The 23,925-nt window shown below is 38.2% G+C and overlaps 1 protein-coding gene across 4 annotated transcripts; it reads left to right on the top strand.

Annotated features, from left to right (window-relative positions):
* Positions 1-456: 456 nt before the first annotated feature.
* FEM1C (fem-1 homolog C) lies at positions 457-23,683 on the top strand. 4 transcript variants are annotated; one of them, XM_085014318.1, is made up of 3 exons: positions 457-602; positions 1,454-2,186; positions 19,079-23,683. In XM_085014318.1, the coding sequence occupies exons 2-3, from the start codon at positions 1,643-1,645 to the stop codon at positions 20,386-20,388; spliced, it is 1,854 nt and encodes a 617-aa protein (XP_084870444.1). In that variant the 5' UTR covers positions 457-602; positions 1,454-1,642; the 3' UTR covers positions 20,389-23,683. The 4 variants fall into 4 exon arrangements, with proteins under 4 accessions (XP_084870444.1, XP_020940307.1, XP_020940308.1 ...); XM_021084648.2 differs by having other exon boundaries at positions 457-606; XM_021084649.2 differs by having other exon boundaries at positions 457-815.
* The last annotated feature ends 242 nt before the right edge of the window (positions 23,684-23,925 follow it).

Raw genomic sequence — 23,925 nt, 5'->3', positions numbered from 1 at the left:
GACAAAGTAGTAATGGCTACGACGCCTCCGGGGGTTTCGGCAGTGGGACCCAAAGAGCCCCTGAGACGATTGCCTGAAACCTGGAGAGCGGAGGAGCCCGCGAGATCTGCGCAGCCGCTCCACCAACCCCCGGCCGCGGATGCCTGCGTGGCCCCGCCCCCTTCGCGTGCCGCACGCAGGCCCATCCTTCTTCGAGCCATGGCCCCACCCCCTCTCGCGTCGCCCCGCCCTGGCAGCCTCCCTGCCCCGCCCCTAGGCAGTTGCTCGCGGCGGCCGCCGCCCTCCCCCGGCCCAATGGCACTGCTGCCGCGTCAGTGATGTGAAGTAGTGCTTGGGCTTGTCCGGCCCCCGGCCCGCAGCCCATTACACCATCCGCCGCTGCAGCCGCTGCAGCCCGCGCAGACTGGGAGGGCGGGAGGCAGCTCGGCGTGGCGGGGCGGGGCAAGCGGCGCGGCTGGATTCATTCCTGTGGGGCGCGGGGCATGGACGAGCTGTGCGGCCGCAGGCGGAGCAACGCGGCCCGGGCGGCGGCGCGGACAACGGTTTCAATTTGAAGGGGCCGGCCCGTGCCCGGGCGGCCAGCGGGGAGAACTAACCCCAGGGCAGGTAGTGGCAGTGGCAGCGGCGGCGGCCTGGCGGAGCCCGAGCTGCGGCCTGAGGCGTCCACGGGGAGGCCTGGGCGGGAAGGGGAAGGAGGGCGCCCCCAGCAGCGGAAGGCGGGCAGCGGGATGGAGGCCCTAGACTCGTCGGCCGGCATAGAGCGGGTAGAGGTCGATCGAGGAACTTGGGGCGAGGGCTGCCGGTTTCTGGAAAAGGTAGAGGTGAAGGTTATATACCGGCAGCTGTGGTTTGGGGAACCTGCGGGTCCCTTTTGGCGGGGCGCGCGGTGGGGGAATCAAAAAAAATGGGGCGGACGAAGTTAGCTAAAAGGCAGCCGGATTTCCTGAGAGTCTGGAGTAGTTTTAAAGGAAAGAGAGCCTTTCGGGTGAGGGTTTTGGCGTTAGCCGGCCGCGGTTTGTTGGCTCCGACCTTTTTTATTCCCTCTCCTGGCCACAAGCGAGGCCTTTCAGCCTCGCGCCCTTGGCCCGCTCTCCTCTGCAGATGTGAAACATTTCTGCGCCCGGGTCTTCTGCCTCTTCGCTTGTACTCTCTCTGGGCGTGTGCAAAGCAGAACTAGAACAAAGCTTAGCTGGTTAGGAGGCGAGAAAACCGGTTGCCTGTAGCGTTTACATTTACGGTATATAGAGGTGAGACTGCCTCCCACCAAAACATTTGCGTCTCTGTACTTTTATGTATTCTCCTTTCCCACCTTTTTCTGGGGGGAAGGGGCGGAGTAGTCCCTTACAGTGTGGCTCCCCCGGAGTAGAAATTAAGAAAACCTAGTGGTTTTTACCTTAACCTATGGAAAATTCAAAACTGCTCCTTTTTTTTTTTTTTTTTTCCTTCTCTCTAGTTTGGTGCCCTGGTTGTCAGATGTTGGAAGGCAATAGACAGAACCTACTCGCTGTGGTTTTATACCAGTCCTGGGGTGCAGTGTTTAACACAGAACTTCGGTTACTGTAACTCTTGTCTGTGTCGATAGAGTTAAGCTGGAGCTTTGCTTCGAAGGATAAATAAAGCACAGCCTCTCAACTGGACATCAATGGATCTAAAGACAGCAGTATTTAACGCAGCTCGAGATGGCAAACTCCGGCTCCTCACCAAATTGTTGGCAAGCAAATCCAAAGAGGAGGTTTCCTCCTTGATCTCGGAAAAAACGAATGGGGCCACACCACTCTTGATGGCTGCCAGGTATGGGCACCTTGACATGGTGGAATTCCTCCTAGAGCAGTGCAGTGCTTCGATAGAAGTCGGGGGCTCAGTCAATTTTGATGGAGAAACCATTGAGGGGGCTCCCCCTTTGTGGGCCGCTTCTGCAGCAGGACATCTGAAGGTGGTTCAGTCTTTGTTAAATCATGGAGCGTCTGTCAACAATACGACCTTAACCAACTCCACTCCTCTTCGGGCTGCCTGTTTCGATGGCCATTTGGAAATAGTCAAGTACCTTGTAGAACACAAAGCTGATTTGGAAGTGTCAAACCGCCATGGGCATACATGCTTGATGATCTCATGTTACAAAGGACACAAAGAGATTGCTCAGTATTTACTTGAAAAGGGGGCAGATGTTAACAGAAAAAGCGTTAAAGGTGAGTTCATCCTCTTTTAATTTTTTAAAGGTTTACCATTTATTTTCAGGAAGTTTGACACATGATTTTAAGCAGTGGTGTTGAGTAAGCAGTATCGACAGACCTGTTTTGATTAGTTATCCTTTCCGGTGTAACCTTGTTGAGTGTTTCTTTGGTATTTGATAATACATTGAACAAGTGTGATATAAAAGTCTCCTCTCTCTGTATTAAGCTGAATTTTCTGTCTTTATTTGGAGTAACTTCCACTTCTTGGAAAGTGGTTTCCCCAGAGTTAGAGAGCATGCTAGTGGCAGTCGATCTAAGCCATTAGACTTGTGTTTACTTGAGAATATACTTCTATCTAATATATTTCCCTTAGTTTTATTTTTTTTAGAACACCCTTGGAATAGAAACTACTATACTTAGTGAGTCATTGTCTTGTTTGTCTTAGGTAGGCATTTCATTTGTTATTCTGTCAGGGAAGGCCAGGCCAAACAGACCTGGAAGGATTAATACAAAAGTAAAGGAGAAAATCTGTTCCCTTCTTCCCTACTTATTGTGTGGCCAATAGAAAATCCTTTTTTATAAAACATGTATTAAATATAGCAAGAGAGAAAACATTTTTTAAACTGCTAGAATGCTGAGAGCAAAAACAAGGACTAGGTTCAACAGATGTGGATTTGTTGGCTAGCAACAGTGTAAACATCTTTTTCCAGAGTAAGAGCTCAGGCTTATAATTGTGTGTAATTTTCAGATGATAGTTCAGGATTTTTTTCAACCTTTAAAGACAACTGTTTTGTTAGTATAATATTGACATATAAGGTTATTTTCCTTCAACGTATTTATTTATACAACAGGTAATTCACTGCCCAATGTTAAAAAACTTAAATAGTTTTTAAAGTAAACTTAATAGTTTTAATAAACTTAAAAGGATAAATGGTAATAAAAAAATCACACAATACAGATTGTTTACGATATTTACAGTGTTTTGTGTGTCTTCGAAATAGTTTATGCAAAGAGTATACTTGTCTGTATCTCTCCCTCTTTCTTCTCTGTTAGCTGATACATACTGTTCTGTTCTTTTTTTTTTTTTTTTTTTTTTAAATTTTAGTTTATCTTGGATGTTATTCAACTCCAGCACACATAGCCACCTCATTCTCTTTCGTGGCTACACAGTATTTCATTGTATGAGTGTGCATGATTTATCTAGTCCATGTTGATGGACAGTTAGGTCACATCCAGAAAAAACAATGCTGCTGTGAATATTCTTGAATAAATGTGTGTCTTTGCACACTTGTGTGAAAATAGCTGTATTATAAATACCTCTGAGTGGAATTGCTGAATCAAAGTGAATGTGCATTTATCATTGTGATAGTGTCTGATTGCCTTTTAGAGCAGCTAAACCACACAGTTGTGGGGCACTGCATAGTTACTGGATTATTTACTAACATCTACTAAAGTTAGTATAATCATTTTTAAAAAGGTTTGTTGTAAAAATGATTCAGGCTCATGGTGATTTTTGTAAATTTTTTTCCCAAAGAAATATAAAAATCTCACAAAATTCCAGCCCTTAGAAATAATCCTCCCAAAGATACTAAGGTATATGTGTGCAATTTTATTTTATATGTTCTTCTGTTAACCTGTTTTTTAGCTTAATAAATGTTGTCTTTACTGTTAGTAATTATAGCTCTTTAATTTCGTAGCTTCATGCCCTTATACTAATGGAGTTTTATATTGCTTCTCGCTTCTCCCTATAGGGAATATTTCTGTAAACATTTTTTCTTACAAATGTTTTCATTGTTCCTGATTGTTTTGGGGCTAGGTGTTGGGTCAAAGGATATTGCTTTTTTTTTTTAAAGCATCACTTTTTAAAACAATGCTTGTTTTTAAAAGAAGAAATTACTGCTTAATTGACCATGTTAGTATTGGGAATGCTTTGAAATCATAGTCAGAAGAGAAGGGGTTAAGGTATGGCTGCATGTTTAGACTTGTTGAATTTTTAGTTGGTTTTAGGCTTTTTATTTATCAGCCTAAAAATGTGCAGATTGTTGATAAACTCATGTATGTAAGCCAAATTGGGGCATATTTTAAACTCATGTCATTAGAGAGATGAATTAATACGGGTACTATTTCCCTTCTGTTTTTCAAAGTTCGGCTTTTTATACTACTAGAGATAGTATGGGGGAACTATGCTATAAATAGCCCATATTTTAGTGAGCATTTTTCCCTAATAAACTGTAAATAATAGTTAACTTGAATACCTTTGCTGTTAAAGAATGTTCCTTTTAACATTGTGTAGCTTTGTACTTGAGCATGTGTATGTTCCCTCTTTTGGCTAATTCTAGAGTCTTTTTTTTTTTTAACCCAGTATCAATATATAGTTTTTATGGATTTTAAAAAAATACACATGAAACAGCAACAACAACAACAAAGACAAAAAGACCAAAAAAAAAAAAAAAAATACACATGAGAGAAAAAAATTGTTTTCACATAGCCTCAATTTTTTTTGCTTTTTAGGGCTGCACCTGCTGCATATGGAGGTTCCCATGCTAGGGGTTAAATCAGAGCTACAGCTGCAGGCCTACGCCACAGCCACAGCAACGTGGAATCCAAGCCATGTCTGCGACCTACACTACAGCTCAGGGCAGCGCTGGATTCTTAACCCATTGAGTGAGCCCAGGGATCTAACCCTCAACTTCTTGGTTTCTAGTTGGATTCGTTACCGCTGGGCCACGATGGGAACTCCTAGCCTCAATTTTATGTACACACATACATACAAATACTTAGGTATGTATTATATGCATATATATCATTGTATGTGCAGTACATTAACTTTTATGTGATGTTTTAAATTTGACAGTGATTCTTTTTTTTTGTTTGTTTGTTTTTTTGTTTTTTTGCCATTTCTTGGGCTGCTCCTGTGGCATATGGAGGTTCCCAGGCTAGGGGTCCAATCGGAGCTATAGCCACCAGCCTACGCCAGAGCCACAGCAATGCGGGATCGGAGCCGCGTCTGCGACCTACACCACAGCTCACGGCAATGCTGGATCCTTAACCCACTGAGCAAGGGCAGGGACCGAACCTGCAACCTCATGGTTCCTAGTCGGATTTGTTAACCACTGCGCCATGATGGGAACTCCTGACAGTGATTCTTACTGACTGTTGGGGGTAACTTAAAGTACATATATACCTCCCCCACTCTGATCCTGAAGCTTCCATTATTTAATAATTACTCTGTTGACTTCTCAATTTTTTTTATGGGTTAAGGAGTAATAAAAAAACAGGAACTAGTTGAAACTGAGGCAGGAACATTGGAGAAGGATCTGGAAGCATCAAGGAAGGATTTTTTTCCCCCACATTTTTACCCCTATCCAAAAAAATGGAAAAGGCTGATAAGACTAGGGATAAAATGAAATAACTTTTCAGGCAGTTTTATAATGTTAGCTGTTGGAAATGGTTCTGAAGAAAGAAAATGCCAGTAGATTATATTTGGTCTGCTTAAAGATAAAAAGCATGTAACTTCTACTTTCCATTATTTTTTAACAGGCAGTTAGCATTTGAATATATTGTTTAACTTCTTTCCATTACTTTTTAACAGGCTGTTGGCATTTTGAACATGTTTTAACCTAAGGTGGAATTCATTCATTAATTGAGAGCATTTATTGAGTCCTTTGAGTATACCAGGCTGTTAGACTTAGGATATATACACAAAGATGAGTAAGGCAAGATATCCAATCCTTGATTCCTTGCTCTTGAGCTCATGGTTTGATCAGACAGACAGGTTCATAAGCAGATACTTAAGATTTGCTAAGCGCAACAGTAGTGCTTTCTTTTAGATTTTGGGAAATACTTTATCCCCAACTAACTTATTACCTGTGGGGATAGTGGGTTCCTTTGTTTTCCCCATGCCATTCAAAAAAGGGAGAAAAAAGACATTTAGAAATGCCTGTCCAACTTAACACAATTGGTTTTTGAGACAGGAAAGTTGGACCCCAAATCAGAAGTGATTAGACAGCCCATCTTAGTACTATCACACAGATCTCGGTACTTCATGACTTTAATCATCTTTGGCTTTCTTTGGTTATTTCTTGAGATTTTTGGTTATTTTTTTGTTTGGACTCAGAATAAAACTTTGCAGATCTATGAAAAAGGTTCTTAAACCCTCAAATCTTCTTTTGTACCCAGCTTTGCCTGGGTGTAGTTGAGCAGCAGAAAGTGATTGGTTGAGTCCTACCGACCTAGAGAACAGCTCTTAGGATTGGGGAGACTGGCCCTAGAGGACACATTGTTCTCTCACACATGGGTCAGTCATTTTAGATAGCCAAGACAATTAAGTAAATTGGTAATAACACAATTCCTGTTCATTTTCTGTAGGCAAGGCATTGTGTTAGACATTGTGGAGGCTTTGAAAAGATAGAGCACATCACTGTTTGTTCACTGCTAAAGGAATGGTATAAATTCATTAAGTAGAATTTGGGAAGAGTGTACTGACTGGAAAGGCTTCATGGAGAAAATTTAACTGGGCTTTGAAAGGATTGTTGGAGTTCACATCTCCAGGAGGGATTTGATACAGTTCTTAAGGCTTAGGAAAGGCATAGGAACGGTATGTTGAGAAATATGCTTGGAGAGTACAGAAATTGAAAAGTTAGGTGTATTTGGGCCAAAGGGCACTCAAGCTGTTGACTTTGAGCTAAAGGAATTTGATTTTATTCTTTATGCAGTGGCAAGCCAGTGAATGTTTTTAGCAGAGGAATAACTGGGATTTTTTTTTTTACTTTTAATTTTTAATTTATTTTTAGAAAATCCAATCTTACTACATTGTAATTCTATTAGATTGTGAGCTCTTTGAGGCTAGAAACCTGGTGTTTGTATCAGTACATTAGAAAGTAATCTGGCTCACAATGGGTATTTGGTAAATGAACTTGTTAAATGAATGTGTTAGATTTAAGAGAGAAAAGACCACAAAACCTTTGGTGGCAAGCCTTTTGTCATCCCTTCAGTACAGAATGGCATACATGAAGACTTGAAGTAAGAAAATAAGACAGTATTGTGGTACAGGCAGAACTCTGTAGAGGTTTGGAAAAGGGAGACATGTTGGCTCCTGAGTATAGTTAGCTTTCAAAGGTTTTGAGAGAGCTATTTCAGGCAGTTTGCCTCTTTATTATGGAACTTTTCTATTTTTTGCTTTTTTGCCGGCATGTGGAAGTTCTCAAGCCAGGGATGGAACCCATGCCACAGCAGCGACCTGAGCTGTCACAGTGAACAGTGCTAGTTACTCACTGGTTACTCGCTGCACCACGAGAGAACTCCAGTAATGATTTTTGTTATGTGGATAAGTTATTTCTGTACCTCTGGACTGACAATGTTGGAAGCTGAAGTTCTCTTTTTCTTTTTTGAGAACTCTTGCTCAGCTCTTGGTGCCTCAAAACACACCTACCAGCAGAGAAGGGTAAAAGAGGGCTTTAAATTTTCTTTCTGCTCTGTAACATTCTATTCATTTTGATTCAGTAGTAGTATTTATGTAACTTATTAGTTGAATTCATTAGCATTTTAATCCCAAATCAGGTTGCTCCTGCAAGTTGTTTCTTGTTTATTCTTTTCCCTTCTGTATCCCCTGGCACACATCTCTGTATCTTCAGAGGGACCCGTATCCTGGTTGGGGAATGTAAGCTGTAAATGATGTAGAAGTTGAGTGGAAGTGAAGTTGGAAGTATGTAGGGAAATATCCATTGTGTTCCTCTATCCCTGAATATTGGATTTTGAACTGTGAATCCTCACAAAATTCAACTGATGGTGGTGAAAATGAATAGATTCTGAACACTACTGCTATTTCAGCTACAGCAACATCAACTTAAGGCAGAGGTTAGGTTTTACTTACGGACCTTTGGGTACATGTGGTCCCCTCACTGAATTCATCTTTATGAGAGTTAATTATATTTATTTTAAGAAAAATTCAGAAAGCTCTTAGCATTTTCAAGATTTATACAACTGAGACATCAGGAATGTATGTGATGGAAAATAGGGGTGGAAGAGTGGGGAGAGACCCAGGTAAAGAAGTCACATGGATGCAAAGTTAACCAAAACATCTCTTTTCCTCTTTTTTTCCCCCCTCCCTTTGGGAAGAGATGCAGTTGAATATGGAGTCTGAACTGAATTGTAATGTTGATGTTTTCATCAATTTGTATAATTTTCATCAGATTATACTAATATTAGTTGATTTTAGTCCTGATCCTTAGCTCAGATCTTAGCTTTGAAAATTCTGCCTGGGATTAAGACCCATTTCGTAGGCAAGTCTTCAAGCCCTCTGGTGTCTTAAGAATGCATTTTATACATTTTTTAGCATTTAACTAAATGGGAGCTCAAGGACCTATTTTGTTAAATTTCTCTATGCTCCTAGCTAACCTGCCTTATACGAAGAATTAATGAAGGGAGGGCACATGGTCATCTTGATACAGTTAGTTTTTTATTCCTTTTTTCAAACTCCTGTCCTTGAGTGTCTCTGCTGTTGGAGTATGCTTGGGGAAGGTCAACATTCTGAACAGAGGAATCTTCTGGTGCTCCTTTGATACCTAAATTGTTACGCTCGCTCTCTTCCCACCTGCTCCTTGAATACATATCAATTAGCTATTCCATGAATAAAATACTGTATCAGTGGACCTCTCTTAAAGACTCAGCTTAGCCCCATGTGCACATTTGAAGAGTGGATGTCAAGCACAGTATGTTAAAGAGAGATGAGAATTGTTTTGTGCATTTCCAAATTTGTTACAGTAAAAGACCTTTTCATTGCGGCTTCTATCGATCAAGATTTTTACTTCACCCAAAACACAAATACTTTGATTTTAAAACAGCTTCGAGACATAATTCACATACCATTCACCCACTTAAAGTGTATTAAATCACTGTTTTTTTTTTTTTTTTTTTTGTCTCTTTGCCATTTGTTGGGCCACTCCCGCGGCATATGGAGATTCCCAGGCTAGGGGTCTAATCAGAGCTGTAGCCACCTGCCTACGCCAGAGCCACAGCAATGCGGGATCCGAGCCACGTCTGCAACCTACACCACAGCTCACAGCAACGCCAGATCCCTAACCCGCTGAGCAAGGCCAGGGATCGAACCCGAAACCTCATGGTTCCTAGTTGGATTCGTTAACCACTGCGCCACGACGGGAACTCCTAAATCACTGGTTTTTAGTGATACGTTTGTGCAACTATCACCACAGTTACTTTTTCATCATCACTTCCCCCCCGAAAAAAAAACACCCATACTCAATAATGGTCAATCCCATTCTCTCTTCCATTCACCCAGAAATGCACTAATAGATAACAACTAATTTCGCCTGCTATGAACATTTAACTTAGGTCGAATTGTAGTGGGTGGTCTTTTGCAACTTGCTTCTTTCACTTAGTGTAGTGTTTTCAAGACTCACCCATTTTGTATCATCAGTGTTTTATTCCATTTATTGCTGAATAATCCATTGTATAGATATACTTACCCATTCATCAGTTAATAGGCACTTGGGCTGTTTCTGGGTTTTTTTTTTGTTTTGTTTTTATGGAAGTTCCCAGGCTGGAGGTCAAATCCAAGCTGCAGCTGCCAGTTTACACCACAACCGTAGCAATGCCAGATTCGAGCCGTATGTTCCACCTATACTGCAGCTGGTGACATTGCCAGATCCTTAACCCACTGGGCCGGGCCAGGGATAGAACCTGCATCCTTATGGATACTGATTGGATTCTTAACCTGCTCTGCCACAATGGGAACTCAAGGTTGTTTCTGTTTTTTGACTGTTAGGACTAATGCTGCTGTGAGTATTCATGTACATTTTCTGTGGATGTGTATTTTCATTTCCCTCCGATACATATAGGAGTAGAATTGCTGGGTCACATGGTAACTCTCTATTTAACCTTTTGAGGAACTGCTAACGGTTTTCCAGAGTGACTGCACCATTTTACAGGCTTATCAACATTGAAGGAAGGTTCTGATTTTTCCGTACCTTCACCAACATTTGTTAATATCCTCCTGGTTTTTTTTTTTGCCCCCCACCACAGAATGCAAAAGTTCTCAGGCCAGGGATTGAACCCACACCACAGCAACAACCAGAGCCACTGCAGTGATAGCGCAGGATCCTTAACCCACAGAGCCACACAGGACTCCTTACTCTTCATTTTTAAATAGCTTTCTTTTTTTTTTTTTGTTTGTTTGCTTTATTTATTTATTTATTTATTTTTGTCTTTTTGCTATTTCTTTGGGCCGCTCCCACGGCATATGGAGGTTCCGAGGCTAGGGGTCTAATCGGAGCTGTAGCCACTGGCCTACGCCAGAGCCACAGCAACGCTGGATCCGAGCCGCGTCTGCAACCTACACCACAGCTCAGGGCAACGCTGGATCGTTAACCCACTAAGCAAGGGCAGGGACCGAACCCGCAACCTCATGGTTCCTAGTCGGATTTGTTAACCACTGCGCCACAACGGGAACTCCTAAATAGCTTTTTTAGTGTGTGTGAATTGGTATCTCATCGTGGTTTTGATTTCTGTTTCTCCAGTGGCTAGTGATGTGTATCTCTTCATGTGTTTATTGGCCATTTGTATAGCTTCCAAGAAGTAAGTGTCTTCATACCCTTTGCACATTTTGAAGTTGATATATATATTTTTTAATGGCTACACTGGTAGCATATAGAAGTTCCTGGGCTAGGGATTAAATCCAGTCCGTAGGTGTGACTTATGGTGCAGCTGCAGCAATGCCTGATTCTGGGACAGAAATTGAACCTGTGTCTCTGTAGTGATCCCAGCCACTGCAGTTGAGTTCTTCTCTCTAATCTGTACCACAGCAGGAGCTCCGATAATTTAAAATTATCTTTGTATTACTGAGTTGTAAGTGTAATTTATATATTCTGAAAACAAGTCCTTTATTAAATACATGATTTGCAAATATTTTCTCCTATTCTTTGGATTGTTTTTTCACTCTTCTGATGAAATTGTCTAGAGCAATTTGGATTTTATTTTACAGATTTTTAAAAATTTGACTGTGTATCACTTAGATTTTATTTATTAAACAAAAAAAAGTACTAAGAATAGACTGCAGGGTTTACTGATACTTTTTGCTACATAGACAGGAACTTTTCTGTGGATCAAACTGTAATCTAGTTGTAAAACACCCTATTCCTGCTATGACATATAATGTTTAAATTTAGAATAAAGAGGAACGGTAAGTATTGATTTCTATATAGTGTAAAACAGGGCTGTGACCTAATTCTCCTTTTAAACTTATATTCACATGTATTGATGTCAGCTATATGGCAAGTATCTGTATAGCAAACTAGAAGCTAAGATTCCTCTTCTGTTTCCTTTCTGCTCAAACTAGCAATGACCAGCAGCATAGTCATCACCTGAACCCACCCAAGATCATCTGAGTCAGAATCTATTTGCTATGATCCTTTGACTTATACCAAAAAAACATACATATACAAAGATTAAACTGTGAAGACTTAACGAAAAGTGGAATCTGTTGAATTGTTACTGCTAGAAAAAGCAATTTAAATTATGTTAGACATTTTGTATTTGTTAAATATTTTACAGCTTTTATGAGGATGTTTTTTTTGTTTCATTAAAAAGATACATTAATTTTGGAGTTTCTGTTGTGGCTCTGCAGGTTATGAATCTGACTGGTATCCATGAGGATGGGAATTTGATCCCTGGTCTCACTCAGTGGATTAAGGATCCGGCATTGCCAAGCTGTGGTGTAGGTTGAAGATGTGTCTTGGATCTGGTGTTCCTATGGCTGTGGTGTAGGCCAGCAGCTGCAGCTGGATTCCACCCCTAGCCTGGGAACTTCCATATGCTGCAGCTGCTGTCCTAAAAAGAAAGAAAGAAAAAAAAAAAAAGATAAATTAATTTTGCTTGCTCCTTGGGAGTACTTTAAAAATGGACAATTCTGATCCTAGTGAGTATAAGTAATCTTCCCCAAACTGATACATTTATGAATGCTTTGTTGAAGCACTTGTATGATTTAAGTGGCTGATTGGGGGCAGTCCTGTGTAAACAATCACTTATTCATGCTATGCCGGATACAAAGGAAGTATAGGTTCTGTGAACTTTGGAATAGACAGTTTAGGTGAGAAAACCTATTTGTGAAGTAGTAACATTATATTATGTATTACGTAAGATTATAATAGATGTAATATGGGTACTTACCACGATGAGTAAAACTTTTATTCACCAGCCATTTTCAAAATGATAAATTGATATGGTATAACCAAGAAGGCCTCTTTGAGCAGCTGAAATTTCTGGTGAAACTTGAAGGGTGAGAAGTTAAAGGAAAGAAGAAAGAAAGGATTTATTACAGGAAAATTAAGAGATGAGGCATGGAAGTGGATGTTAAGCAGGACTGACTCTTCTGGTGCTGTAAGAAAGAACTTTGGGTAAAATGACCTGAGGCCTGGGCACTTTCTCTGCCTTGTGTATGGCAGGTATTGAAATAATGTCTTTGGGGTTAGAGTAGATGTTGGCAAGCTGGCCTAGAGGTCAAATCCTTCCCACCCCGTCTTGTTCTGCCTGATAACTAAGAAATGATTTATTTATTTTTTTAATGGTTGAAAAAAAAATCTAATGAACAATATTTCATGATGTGAAAATTACACGAAAGCCATATATTTCAATGTCCATAAGTCTTGTTGGAAAACATCCATGTCCATCAGTATAAACATTGCCTCTGGATACTTTTTATTATATGGCAGAGTTGTGCGATTACAATAAGAGACCTTATGTCCTTCAAAGCCTAAAATTACTATCTAGCCCTTTACAGAAGAGGTTCGGTGGCTCCTGGGCTAGATTTACAGAGCAGCATTCATGCTGGAGATGATGAGAAATGAGGCTGGAGAGGTAGGGTAAGGGAACTTTTTCTTAGTTTTTAAAAATCCACTTCCCATAATGTGGCTTATATTTATTTCCACTTAATACCAATATTAAGCTTTACTTCCTATAACATGCCTTCTGAAACTGGATTTCTTCCTTGTTGCTTTCTTAGCCTCATGCAGATAGTGCTTTGAGAATCAATGCTGTAGAATTTTGAAATCTTAAAAGAGTTTTAGCTTTTTCCTTAGAGGAAGCATGAAATCTTTTGAGTTGTAAAGTCATGTGATTGGTGGAAGTTTTATTATGAGGTTTGGTTTTTATTGGAAAGAACTTAATCACTGGAGTGTAGCATTTGAAATAATACCTTAGGAGTTCCCGTTGTGGCACAGTGGTTAACGAATCCGACTAGGAACCATGAGGTTGCGGGTTCGGTCCCTGCCCTTGCTCAGTGGGTTAACGATCCAGTGTTGCCGTGAGCTGTGGTGTAGGTTACAGACGCAGCTCGGATCCCACATTGCTGTGGCTCTGGCGTAGGTCGGTGGCTGCAGCTCCGATTCAACCCCTAGCCTGGGAACCTCCATATACCGTGGGAGCGGCCCAAGAAATAGCAAAAAAAAAAAAAATGAAATAATACCTTAGAAGTGAGCAGTACATTGATATGGCAGTTGGGAGACATGAGTTTTTATTTTACTACTGATTTCTCTGGGGGGTTCTATATGTAGGACAAGTTTATATTTGCATAATTATTAACAAGATTACAAAGGGGCAGTAGTTCATAAATTTTAGGGGAAAAATGGCTGTTCTATCATACCGGTGCCTTTTTTCTTCGTTTACTTCTGCTCTTTATTATTTGCTTCTACTTTCTCTAGGTTTAATTTACTTTTTTTCACCAGTAATTTCTTGAGATGGAAACTTACTTAGCTGTTTTTTCAAAAGGCCTTTCTTTTCTAGTGTGCATTTAAGCATAGTTTTAGCCATATCACACAAGATTTTTTATTTAATGTTTTCATTATCATCCAGCTAAAAATATTTTCTACTTTCCGTTGGAATTCCTGCTCTGACCCATGGGCTATTTACAAGTGTATTTTTAAATTTCAAATATGTGGAGATGTTCCTAGGGTTTTCTTTTTGTTTGTTTTGCTTGTTTGCTTGTTTTAAAATAACTTGCATTTTGGACTTAGAACATACTCAGTAATTTCAGTCCTGTGACGTTAGTGTGAGATTCATTTTATGCCCTGGAATGTAATCAGTATTTGTACATGCTCCATGTGTCCCTAGGAAAAAAAATGATACTCCATAATGTTCATTTAATTTTCTATATCCTTAATTGTCGTGGTGTCCTGTATTGAGAAAGGTGTGTTCAAATGTTCTCTGAGTGGATCTGATTTTGCTTGTAGTTCTGTTGATTTTTGCTTTATATACTTCAAACCTGTGTTTTTAGGTGAAAGTGAATTTAGAATTATATCTTTATGTTGTTTTGAATTTTGTCATTTGAAAATGTTTCTCTTTATCCCAAAAAACGTGTTTTGTTTTAAAGTTTTCTTCTGCTATTTTAATATTAGACAACTTTCTTATGGTTAGTTTTTGCATAGGGTGTATCTGTTTTATTCACTTAAGCCTTATTCTATCCTAACATTAAGTATGTCTCCTGTAAGCAGCATGTAGTTGAGTTTTATGTGTTTGTATTTTCAGTCCAATTGTTTTTGTCTTTTAATGGGGACATTTAGTTTGCTTGTATTTAATGTAACTACTTATATATATTTGGGTTTTAATCTCCTAACTACTTAGTGATTTTTTTATTTGTCCTACCTGTTTTGTGTTGCTTCTCCTTTTTTGCCTATATTGTGCGCATTTGTATAATATATACATACATCTATCATTTTATTAGAAGGTATTTAGTAATTACCTGCATGCATACCTTCTATTATCTTAGTGGTTACTCTAGATAGTACTACTTTGACTTTTTTATAAAAGGCAAACAAATTTCTAATTTTACCTCTTTCCAAGTAATCCTGAAATCTTAGAATACTTTAATTTCAGTTACTCTCCTTTTATGCTATTGCTGTCAATCGTTTTTCTTCCATATGTATTTCAAGCCCTGTTACAAGACATTATTATTTTTAAAGTCAATATTTATTTAGGTTATTTGACAAATTACCCTTTTTTGGTCAATATTTTTGCCCACCTCTCCAGGCTTCCATGTGGCTCATCATCTTTTTCCCTAAAGAATACTCTGTAATATTTATGTAGACTATTAGAATGGATAAGCACTGAGGTCCTATTGTATAGTATAGGGAATTATATCATGGGATAGACCATGATGGAAGATAATATAAGAAAGAAAATGTGTGTGTGTGTGTGTGTATATATGATGTAGCAGGAATTGGTACTACACTGTAAATCGACTATAATTTTAAAAAAATTCAAAAAAAGAATATAGTGTTTAGGTCTGTCTGTTGGTAGATAATAAGCATCTTAGTTTTTTCTCTTTCTTTTCTTTCTCATCTGCAGTGATCCTTTGCTTCACAGAATTCTAAGTTGGCTTTATTTTCCCTTTATGCTTTAAAGATATTTCAGTGTCCCCTGGGCCGCTTTTGTTTCTGATTAGAACTTTGCTTTCAGTCTAATTGTTGCTCTTCTGCAGTTCATTTTCACCTGTTCTTTGGTTTTAAGACTTTTCTCTCTGTCCTTAGTTTTTAGCACTTTTGCTATAGTGTGCTTCTGTGCGACTTTCCTTTTATTTATTGTTCTTACTGTAAACGTATTAAATTTGTGGGTTAATCTTTCATCAACTTCAGAAAGTTATCAGATTTTATCTCTTTAAATACTGCTTTGGGCCCATTTTCTTCCTCTGGAATTCTAGTTTTAAGTATGTTAAATCCTTCTGACATTGTTTCCCTTATCAAAGTCTCCTGCTTTTCCATCTTTTCACTTTGATTTTTCTTTCTGTGTATTTTCATCTGACTTATTTTCTATTTCACTAATTCTCTATTAAGTTGTGTGTAGTCTGCTTTTAAAGCCACCCATTGACTTTTTCAGTTCTAGAAGGTCCATTTGGTTCTTTTTTGTAGTTTCCAGTTTTCTAATTCTGAAAATTTTTAAAAACACTCTGAATATTCTAAGCATAATTATTATTTTTAAGTCTGTGTCTGATAACTGCATTATCTGGATCTTCTGTTGGGCTTTTCTCTTAGCTCTTATTTCTCTTGGTTTTTGTGTTGTGGCTCCTTGTTTTCTGTCTATTATTTTTGATTGGATACCAAACATTATACATGAAGAATATATAAAAATAACTTGAGCCCTAATATGATACTATTTTCATCTAAATAGTATTTTATTCACGTCTGACTTTTGATTACATGTACTAGCAGTCCTGGATTACTTTAATTCAATATAAAGATTTCAAATTGCATTTCATTTCCTATCATGGCTGGTTTATTTGCAGTTTACTTTAACTCGTAGAGTGCAGCCCTTCAGAGCTGTAAACCTGAAGTGTAAGGGAATTTTAAAATTCCCTTCTTAGTGGACTCTAGACTCTACTTTTCTCCTCTAGCACTGCATCGTTGTGAGTAGCTCTGCCCAGTTACTCAGCCGCTTCTTCCAGAATTGGTGGAGGTCACTGGGAGAAGCTTCTCCAAATTCTGGACTTAGCTAATTTACTTTCTTCTCCTGAACGTTATCCCCTTGTGAGCTCTTACATGCTGTCACGTAGATTTTTAAAAATGCATTTTCATCTCTTCTAGTTCTTAGTGGGAGGGTGAGACTCTTCCTTTTTTTAAAGAAAGAAAAAAACCCACCATTTTGGGAATTCTCATAGTGGTGCAGTGGGAACGAATCTGAGCAGTACCCATGAGGATGCGGGTTTGATGCAGCTTGCTCAGTGGGCTGGGGATCTGGTATGCCATGGGCCGTGGTGTAGGTTGTGGATGTGGCTCAGATCCTGCGTTGCTGTGGCTGTGGTGTAGGCTGGCAGCTGTGGCTCCCATTTGACCACTAGCCTGGGAACTTCCATATGCTATGGGTGCCGCCCTAAAAAAAAGGCTAAATAAATAAATCATTTTTCAATACAGGTATATTCAAAAAATATATTTTTCCAGTGCAGCAATTCATTTAACTTAAAATCTGGCTTTTGTGCATTCTTACTGATATTGTAACTCTGAATAGAGAAGAATGCCATCTAAACCTTCTCTTTATATTTCTATTATATTGTCTATTTCTTAGAGAAAATGGAAATATTAGGGATTTGTAATTAAAAAGGTTTTTAAAATATACTGAGGAGTAGTAATGTTTAATTGAAAGCATTTTGAGCAAATGAACATTAGTAGTCAGAAGTTCTGGGGTCTCTGTTTGGTTATCATACACATTGACAAAACATTCCATCAGACACCATCCTATTGTAGATCTTTGAAATCCTGGGTTGGAATAAACATATCCAGATTTTTTTTTTTTTATGTAGTCCCCTTTTTAATTTAGTCTTTGTAGATATCATGGAAGACTGAAGAACAGGATAAACTTGTGAAGAGATTAAAGTCCTAATGTGTTACAACTTTTCAAATTTTAGCTATGGATTCGTTATGTGATGTATTCAGGTTTAAACCACACTTTTTGGTACCCATGCAGTGTCAGGGGTCCCCAAGGCCATACCCATGTTTGCATATATAGCTCAATGTACAGTTGTACGCATGGCTAAGGTTTATTACAGTGATGGAATAAGGATGTACAGCTGATTATAAGGACGAAGGCACAGGTAGGGTCTAGAGGGATCTCTCTGTGCAGGCTTTTTTATCTCTATCCTTCCCCTGAGAGGTCACAAAGAGCACAGTCTTCCCGTAGCAACATAATGCAGGTGTGCAATGCCGCTGCCCAGGGAAACCCGTTAAGAGACTCAATGCCCAGGTTTTGTTTTGGGCTTTGGTAACATTAAGTGCTGTTTGCTGAGCACATATCCAAAATTCCAGGCTCCCAGAAGGAAAGCAGGTAGTCAGCATAAAAGCCACCCTTTATCATTTGGGGAAAGTTTGTATTTTCAAAGTGTTAACCAAACAAGTTTCTAGTTGCCAGCCCAGGGCCATGCTTACAAGCAAGTCTTCCTAAGGATAGACTTCTCAGCCTGCTCTTTTTCACAAATGTGCCTAAAATGATTCATTTTGAAATCTTCTGTAGGCATTGTATCCAAATAGCAAAGTCTCCATGATAACTTCTGTTTTGATAATTAATAGGATGTTTATCATTAAACTTGGGTAGCTAAAATAACTTGAGTGTTTGTAATCTTTTATATGTTCCATCCATCCAGGCTTATACTAATATGCCAGTGCCTGTTTTCAGTTTTAATTCATGTGTGGGAAGAACAGGACAGTGTTAGAACATTTAGTACATCTAAAAAGAATGTTTAAGAAAATTAAATTACAGTGGGAAATAATCCACTATGAAAGGACACTTCAGATGTCTCCTTTTAAAGTTCATATTGAACCACCCACATATTTTTTAATCTTTCAGTGGACTTGTTTTTCTTACAGGAGCTTTTTGAAGAAAGTACTTTGTTACCAAGATTTTTGACTAAAACAGCTGAAGTTCACTTGGCAATTAGAAATATTGAAAAAATAATTTCTACCTCTTAAAATCAAATTGGAGAACCTTAGTTAGGTATTGTAGACTTTGAATGTTGAATCTGACCCAGAAAGTTAAGTGACTGTCAGCAAAACTGAAGAGCTTGTTAATTGCATTTCATCTGTTTTTAGTTGTAGAATATTCATTTGAAAACATTGAAAAATACTGCTAGGCTATGGACTAATTTTGAATTTCACTAAGTGACTTTGAATATCTTATTGTGCCTAATTTGGTTATTTCACTTATTGGAAGAACTTAATATTTTTTACCCCTGCTGTGTGTCAGACATTAATTTCAGGTGCTAGGGATCATTTTTTCTTATTTGTAGCCAAATTAAAGTATGTCCCATTGAGGGCAGCTTGGAGCTGCCTGCTTTTCTTTAGATTCTAAAGTACATACATGTATTATATTGTATCCTGGTCCCTCAATATGTTGTCTTTTTTCCCCTCCTCCTTAAGGTAATACGGCATTGCATGATTGTGCAGAATCTGGAAGTTTGGACATCATGAAGATGCTTCTTATGTATTGTGCCAAGATGGAAAAGGATGGTTATGGAATGACTCCCCTTCTGTCAGCAAGTGTGACTGGTCACACAAATATTGTGGATTTTCTTACTCACCATGCGCAGACCAGCAAGACCGAACGGATCAATGCTCTAGAGCTTCTGGGAGCTACATTTGTAGACAAAAAAAGAGATCTCCTTGGGGCTTTGAAATACTGGAAAAAGGCAATGAACATGAGGTACAGTGATAGGACTAATATAATTAGCAAACCAGTACCACAGACACTAATAATGGCTTATGATTATGCCAAGGAGGTAAATAGTGCAGAAGAGCTAGAAGGTCTTATTGCTGATCCTGATGAGATGAGAATGCAGGCACTACTAATTAGAGAACGTATTCTTGGTCCTTCTCACCCGGATACCTCTTACTATATTAGATATAGAGGCGCTGTCTATGCAGACTCTGGAAATTTCAAACGATGCATCAACCTATGGAAGTATGCTTTGGATATGCAGCAGAACAATTTGGACCCTCTAAGCCCAATGACCGCCAGCAGCTTATTATCTTTTGCAGAACTATTCTCTTTTATGCTACAGGATAGGGCTAAAGGCCTGCTGGGCACCACTGTTACATTTGATGATCTTATGGGCATACTCTGCAAAAGTGTCCTTGAAATAGAGCGAGCTATCAAACAAACTCAGTGTCCAGCTGACCCATTACAGTTGAATAAGGCTCTTTCCATCATTTTGCACTTGATTTGCTTGTTAGAAAAAGTTCCTTGTACTCTAGAACAAGACCATTTCAAAAAGCAAACTATATACAGGTTTCTTAAGCTGCATCCGAGGGGAAAGAATAACTTCAGTCCTCTTCATCTGGCTGTGGACAAGAATACTACGTGTGTAGGGCGTTACCCTGTTTGTAAATTTCCATCTCTGCAAGTTACTGCGATACTGATAGAATGTGGTGCTGATGTGAACGTCAGAGACTCCGATGACAACAGTCCCCTCCATATCGCTGCTCTGAACAACCATCCAGACATCATGAATCTTCTTATTAAATCAGGTGCACATTTTGATGCCACAAACTTGCACAAACAAACTGCTAGTGACTTGCTGGATGAGAAGGAAATAGCTAAAAATTTGATCCAGCCCATAAATCATACCACATTGCAGTGTCTTGCTGCTCGTGTCATAGTGAATCATAGAATATACTATAAAGGGCATATCCCAGAGAAGCTAGAGACCTTTGTTTCTCTTCACAGATGATGATTTGACTGTGTTTGAGCACTGTTAAAGCACGAATTGGTAACAGTTGTTTCATAAATGAGCACTGTTGTGATTACACCAGCATTCATTTAGCTTGAATTCATTGTGCTCTCATTGGCTAAAGCATTGATAAGCATCAAATTTACAGGATTGGTTTCCCAGTATTTAATATAAATATACCATATAATATATTGTTTGTGAATTATTGAGAAATGTAATATCATATTCAGATTTCTAGAATCATCTGCCAAAGGCTTATCCCTTCTGGTTTTATTTTCTGTTGGGTATTTGTAACAGAATTAACCATTTTTCAGTGGTGTCTTTATACTTACTTTTCAGGTTTGTCAATTTTATACAATTGAAGGTCTTTTTTTTCTGCTTCTTCTCCAAGCTTCTCCCTGTTTCCACTTCATTTTTAACTTAACCATTTCTACTTATCAGTTTTTTCCCCTGATGGACCCATGTTTGTACAAAACTTCATGGACTTGTTACCATTTGCAGTTACCATAAGTGCTTTATCTTCTCTATGCACCGGCTTAAACTTGACTGTTGTATGTTAGCGTATTTTCTATGCAGCAGTTGGTCAACTTCAACTCCAAACACTGTTAAGTATGTTACAAAGTTCATTTTATGAAAGTACTCCTGTAGCATGACAATTTTTAGAGCTTCTGGTTGGCTACCAGAGCTCAAGCTTTTTTGTTGTTTCTTTCTTTACATCTGAGGTTTCTCTAATCCACTGAAATTATTGTGTGCTAAATTTGGGAAACAAATCTATTCTAACTCATTAACCCAGTTGAAATTTAGGTCTGTCATCTTAATATATCATGCAGTAAAAGGAAGAGTATAAAGTGACCCACCTTTCATGCTGCGCCAGCGTTGTCCTGCTTATGCTGATGATGTGATTAGGTGTAGAGAATTTGCTTAAATTTAACCTCAAAGTTTATCACACAGCTTAATGAGTCACATTGAAATATTTAGTAATTGAACTGCAAATCACTTTTAGTTACAAAAAAAGAGCTAAAGCATGTCAGTGGCATGATGCTTGCCAAGCCAGATCTAGGCATCTAGAATAATTAAGGTATTTTAGTATGCAATTTACTGCCGTAGTATCAAAGGTCAGTAACAGTGTTCTTTCTTTCTTCAAGCTTAAGTCTAGCTTTGAAGATAACTTGCATGAATTACTTTGGTCTCAATTATTTGTCACCATAATTAAACACAAAGGTTGCAGTGCTTCCTCTTCCCTTATGGAAAATTAGCTTTTCTTTTTTCCTTTCTTTCCCTCCTTTTTTCTTTTCTTTCTTCTTTCTCTTTTTTCTTGGCTTTTTTTTCTTTAAACAGCTTTGCTAATGCCACAGAAAGGGCTCTTTTAAGAAAAGATAAGTGAAAAGTACTAAAAAAGATTCAGGTAATTATCATTCAGCACTTTATTGTTATTCAGAATAAAATTTATGATGGCATATTTGCCCTGCAAATGTCTTAATGAAATTGTTCTGAATAAAAAGCTCCTTATTGGTTTGAGAAAAACTCAGTTTACCTGTGAGTTTAATGTGAGCTTGTTCACTCGAATTTTTGTGTTGACATTTTATTTTGAGGGTTGATACAGTGGTATTTAAGGAGTCATCATTGCAGTCACATTAGGTTTATTTCATCTTTATTCAGTAAAAAACTTGTAATAAAGAATAGTAAATAAACAAACTTATTTTCTGGTTAAATTAAAGTTTAATTTTAAAAAATATATCATTACTCATTTTACTAGGTTGTAAATTTACTTTCACCATTGAAAAAGGTGGTTTGGATGGAAATGGTTTACTATGGGCAAATTTGAATTATTTGAACTGCCACATATATTAATAATTTGTGATTTAGACAAATATTCTAGAAATATCAGACAACAATTTTTGAAATCATTTGCCTCTACCCTGTGGTATAAGAATTATATACATGAGCTACTTTTTTTTTTTTTTTTTTTGTTCAAAAAAAGGAAAACTTTTCAAGTTATAGTAGTCTACATTAATTGAGCTCAATAATTTGGGGGCAAAAGATGAGCAGTTGGAATTTAAGTGATTTAATATTCCTTCCTCATTTTTGGTGGGGAGGGGACTTACAACTCTCTTATATAGTAAGGCACTGCTCACTATTTTATAGGTGAATTTGAATTGTGCAACTCCAGTATAAAATAAGGATTTCTTTACATGTCATTTTCCCACCACTGAATATGGATAACTTAAAACTCTTCTTCAGTCTTGACAATTGAAATGCCTTATTTTAATTAGGATACATTTCTCCTCTGTTTGCCATCTCCCCAGATGCTGTTAGATCTCTTGAAAAATCAGTTTAAAAGCTGAAAATTGTCCACTTTCTTTTATAGGAAGTTGGTTAATAAATGTGACCTCAGACACTGTTTAAGGCCTTTGTCAGAAAGTATTCTCAAAATTATGAGACTGAATTAAAAAAAAAAAAAACCTTAAATTTGTGTTTTTTAATCAACAGATGAATAATTTATTACTTAATGAGCCAATTGTACTCGTTTGAGTCACACTTAACTGTACACTGTAGTCTGATAATGTTGGCTGGAGCTAATGTATTCATTTTGATTACTTTCTATAAAAATGCCCCGTTAAGGCCTGCCGAATTTTAGATGTTCTACCCTTGATCATTTCTGTAAAAGAAATGGTGACTTACTAAGATTAGATACCAGTCTACTTTATAAAGACAGGTGGATTACAGATTTCGAAAATAGCCATTTTCTTATCCATAAATCTGATAGGGACATAAGCCCAAATCAGCAAAAGATAATTTGGTGCCCATTATGATTTGAACTTAAGTGATTGCTCACTTGTAAAATGACTACATTAATGTACAGTGTTTCAGAGACCCCCATCTACTGTGATTGGGAAAATTGTTTGGGTTATATTGGAAAAGTAGCTCTTTAAAGTGATAGTGTCCAACAGAAACCTTAGGTTGAAATTTACAGGTGTAATAATTTTCTCAGAAGTGTGGGGGCCGGATAAGATAACCATATTCTTGTACACTGTGACAGCAGCATTATTGCTTTGAACTTTAACCATTTTAGAGTTAGATGCTAAGAAAACTAAAATTAATTGATTGTCACCTTTCTTTTTTTGCCCTCATATATCACTAAACAACTAGTTTCTCTTCCTTTTGTCAATTCCCATTGTGTATTTTTTCCAAAAAGTACTGTTACTCAGATGCCAGCCAATAAATTGTCACACAATGGAAAATGATATGCCACAACATTCATTGTAAGGTTTAATAAAATTAAATTTGCACCAAATACTAGTGTATCTTATTAACTCAATACTTGATGTTAACTTAATGCAATTGTATCTTCTATCTTAATTCAGTTGTATGGGCTTTCTCCCCTTTTGAATCATTACCTTGTCCATAACAAGTACAGGCTTTGTCTTTTTTTTTTTTTGGATTTTTAGGGCTGTTCCCGTGGCACATGGAAGCACCCAGGCTAGAGGTCAAATCGAGCTGCAGCTGTCAGCCTTCACCACATCCACAGCAGTGCAG

The sequence above is a fragment of the Sus scrofa genome, chromosome 2 (assembly GCF_054392235.1).
Source record: "Sus scrofa isolate SSC_HxYL_T2T_F1_AM1 chromosome 2, Sscrofa_HxYL_maternal_Yorkshire_Landrace_v2.0, whole genome shotgun sequence".
NCBI classification, from domain to species: domain Eukaryota; kingdom Metazoa; phylum Chordata; class Mammalia; order Artiodactyla; family Suidae; genus Sus; species Sus scrofa.
The sequence above is the reverse complement of the archived record's forward strand: the minus strand, read 5'-3'. Positions and strand labels throughout refer to the sequence as shown.

Excerpts from the sequence above, each read along its gene's own strand:
- FEM1C (XM_085014318.1), top strand. The coding sequence starts at position 1,643 with ATGGATCTAAAGACAGCAGTATTTAACGCAGCTCGAGATGGCAAACTC. Across the intron at positions 2,187-19,078 it reads TAACAGAAAAAGCGTTAAAG|GTAATACGGCATTGCATGAT; the intron begins GTGAGTTCATCC and ends CTCCTCCTTAAG.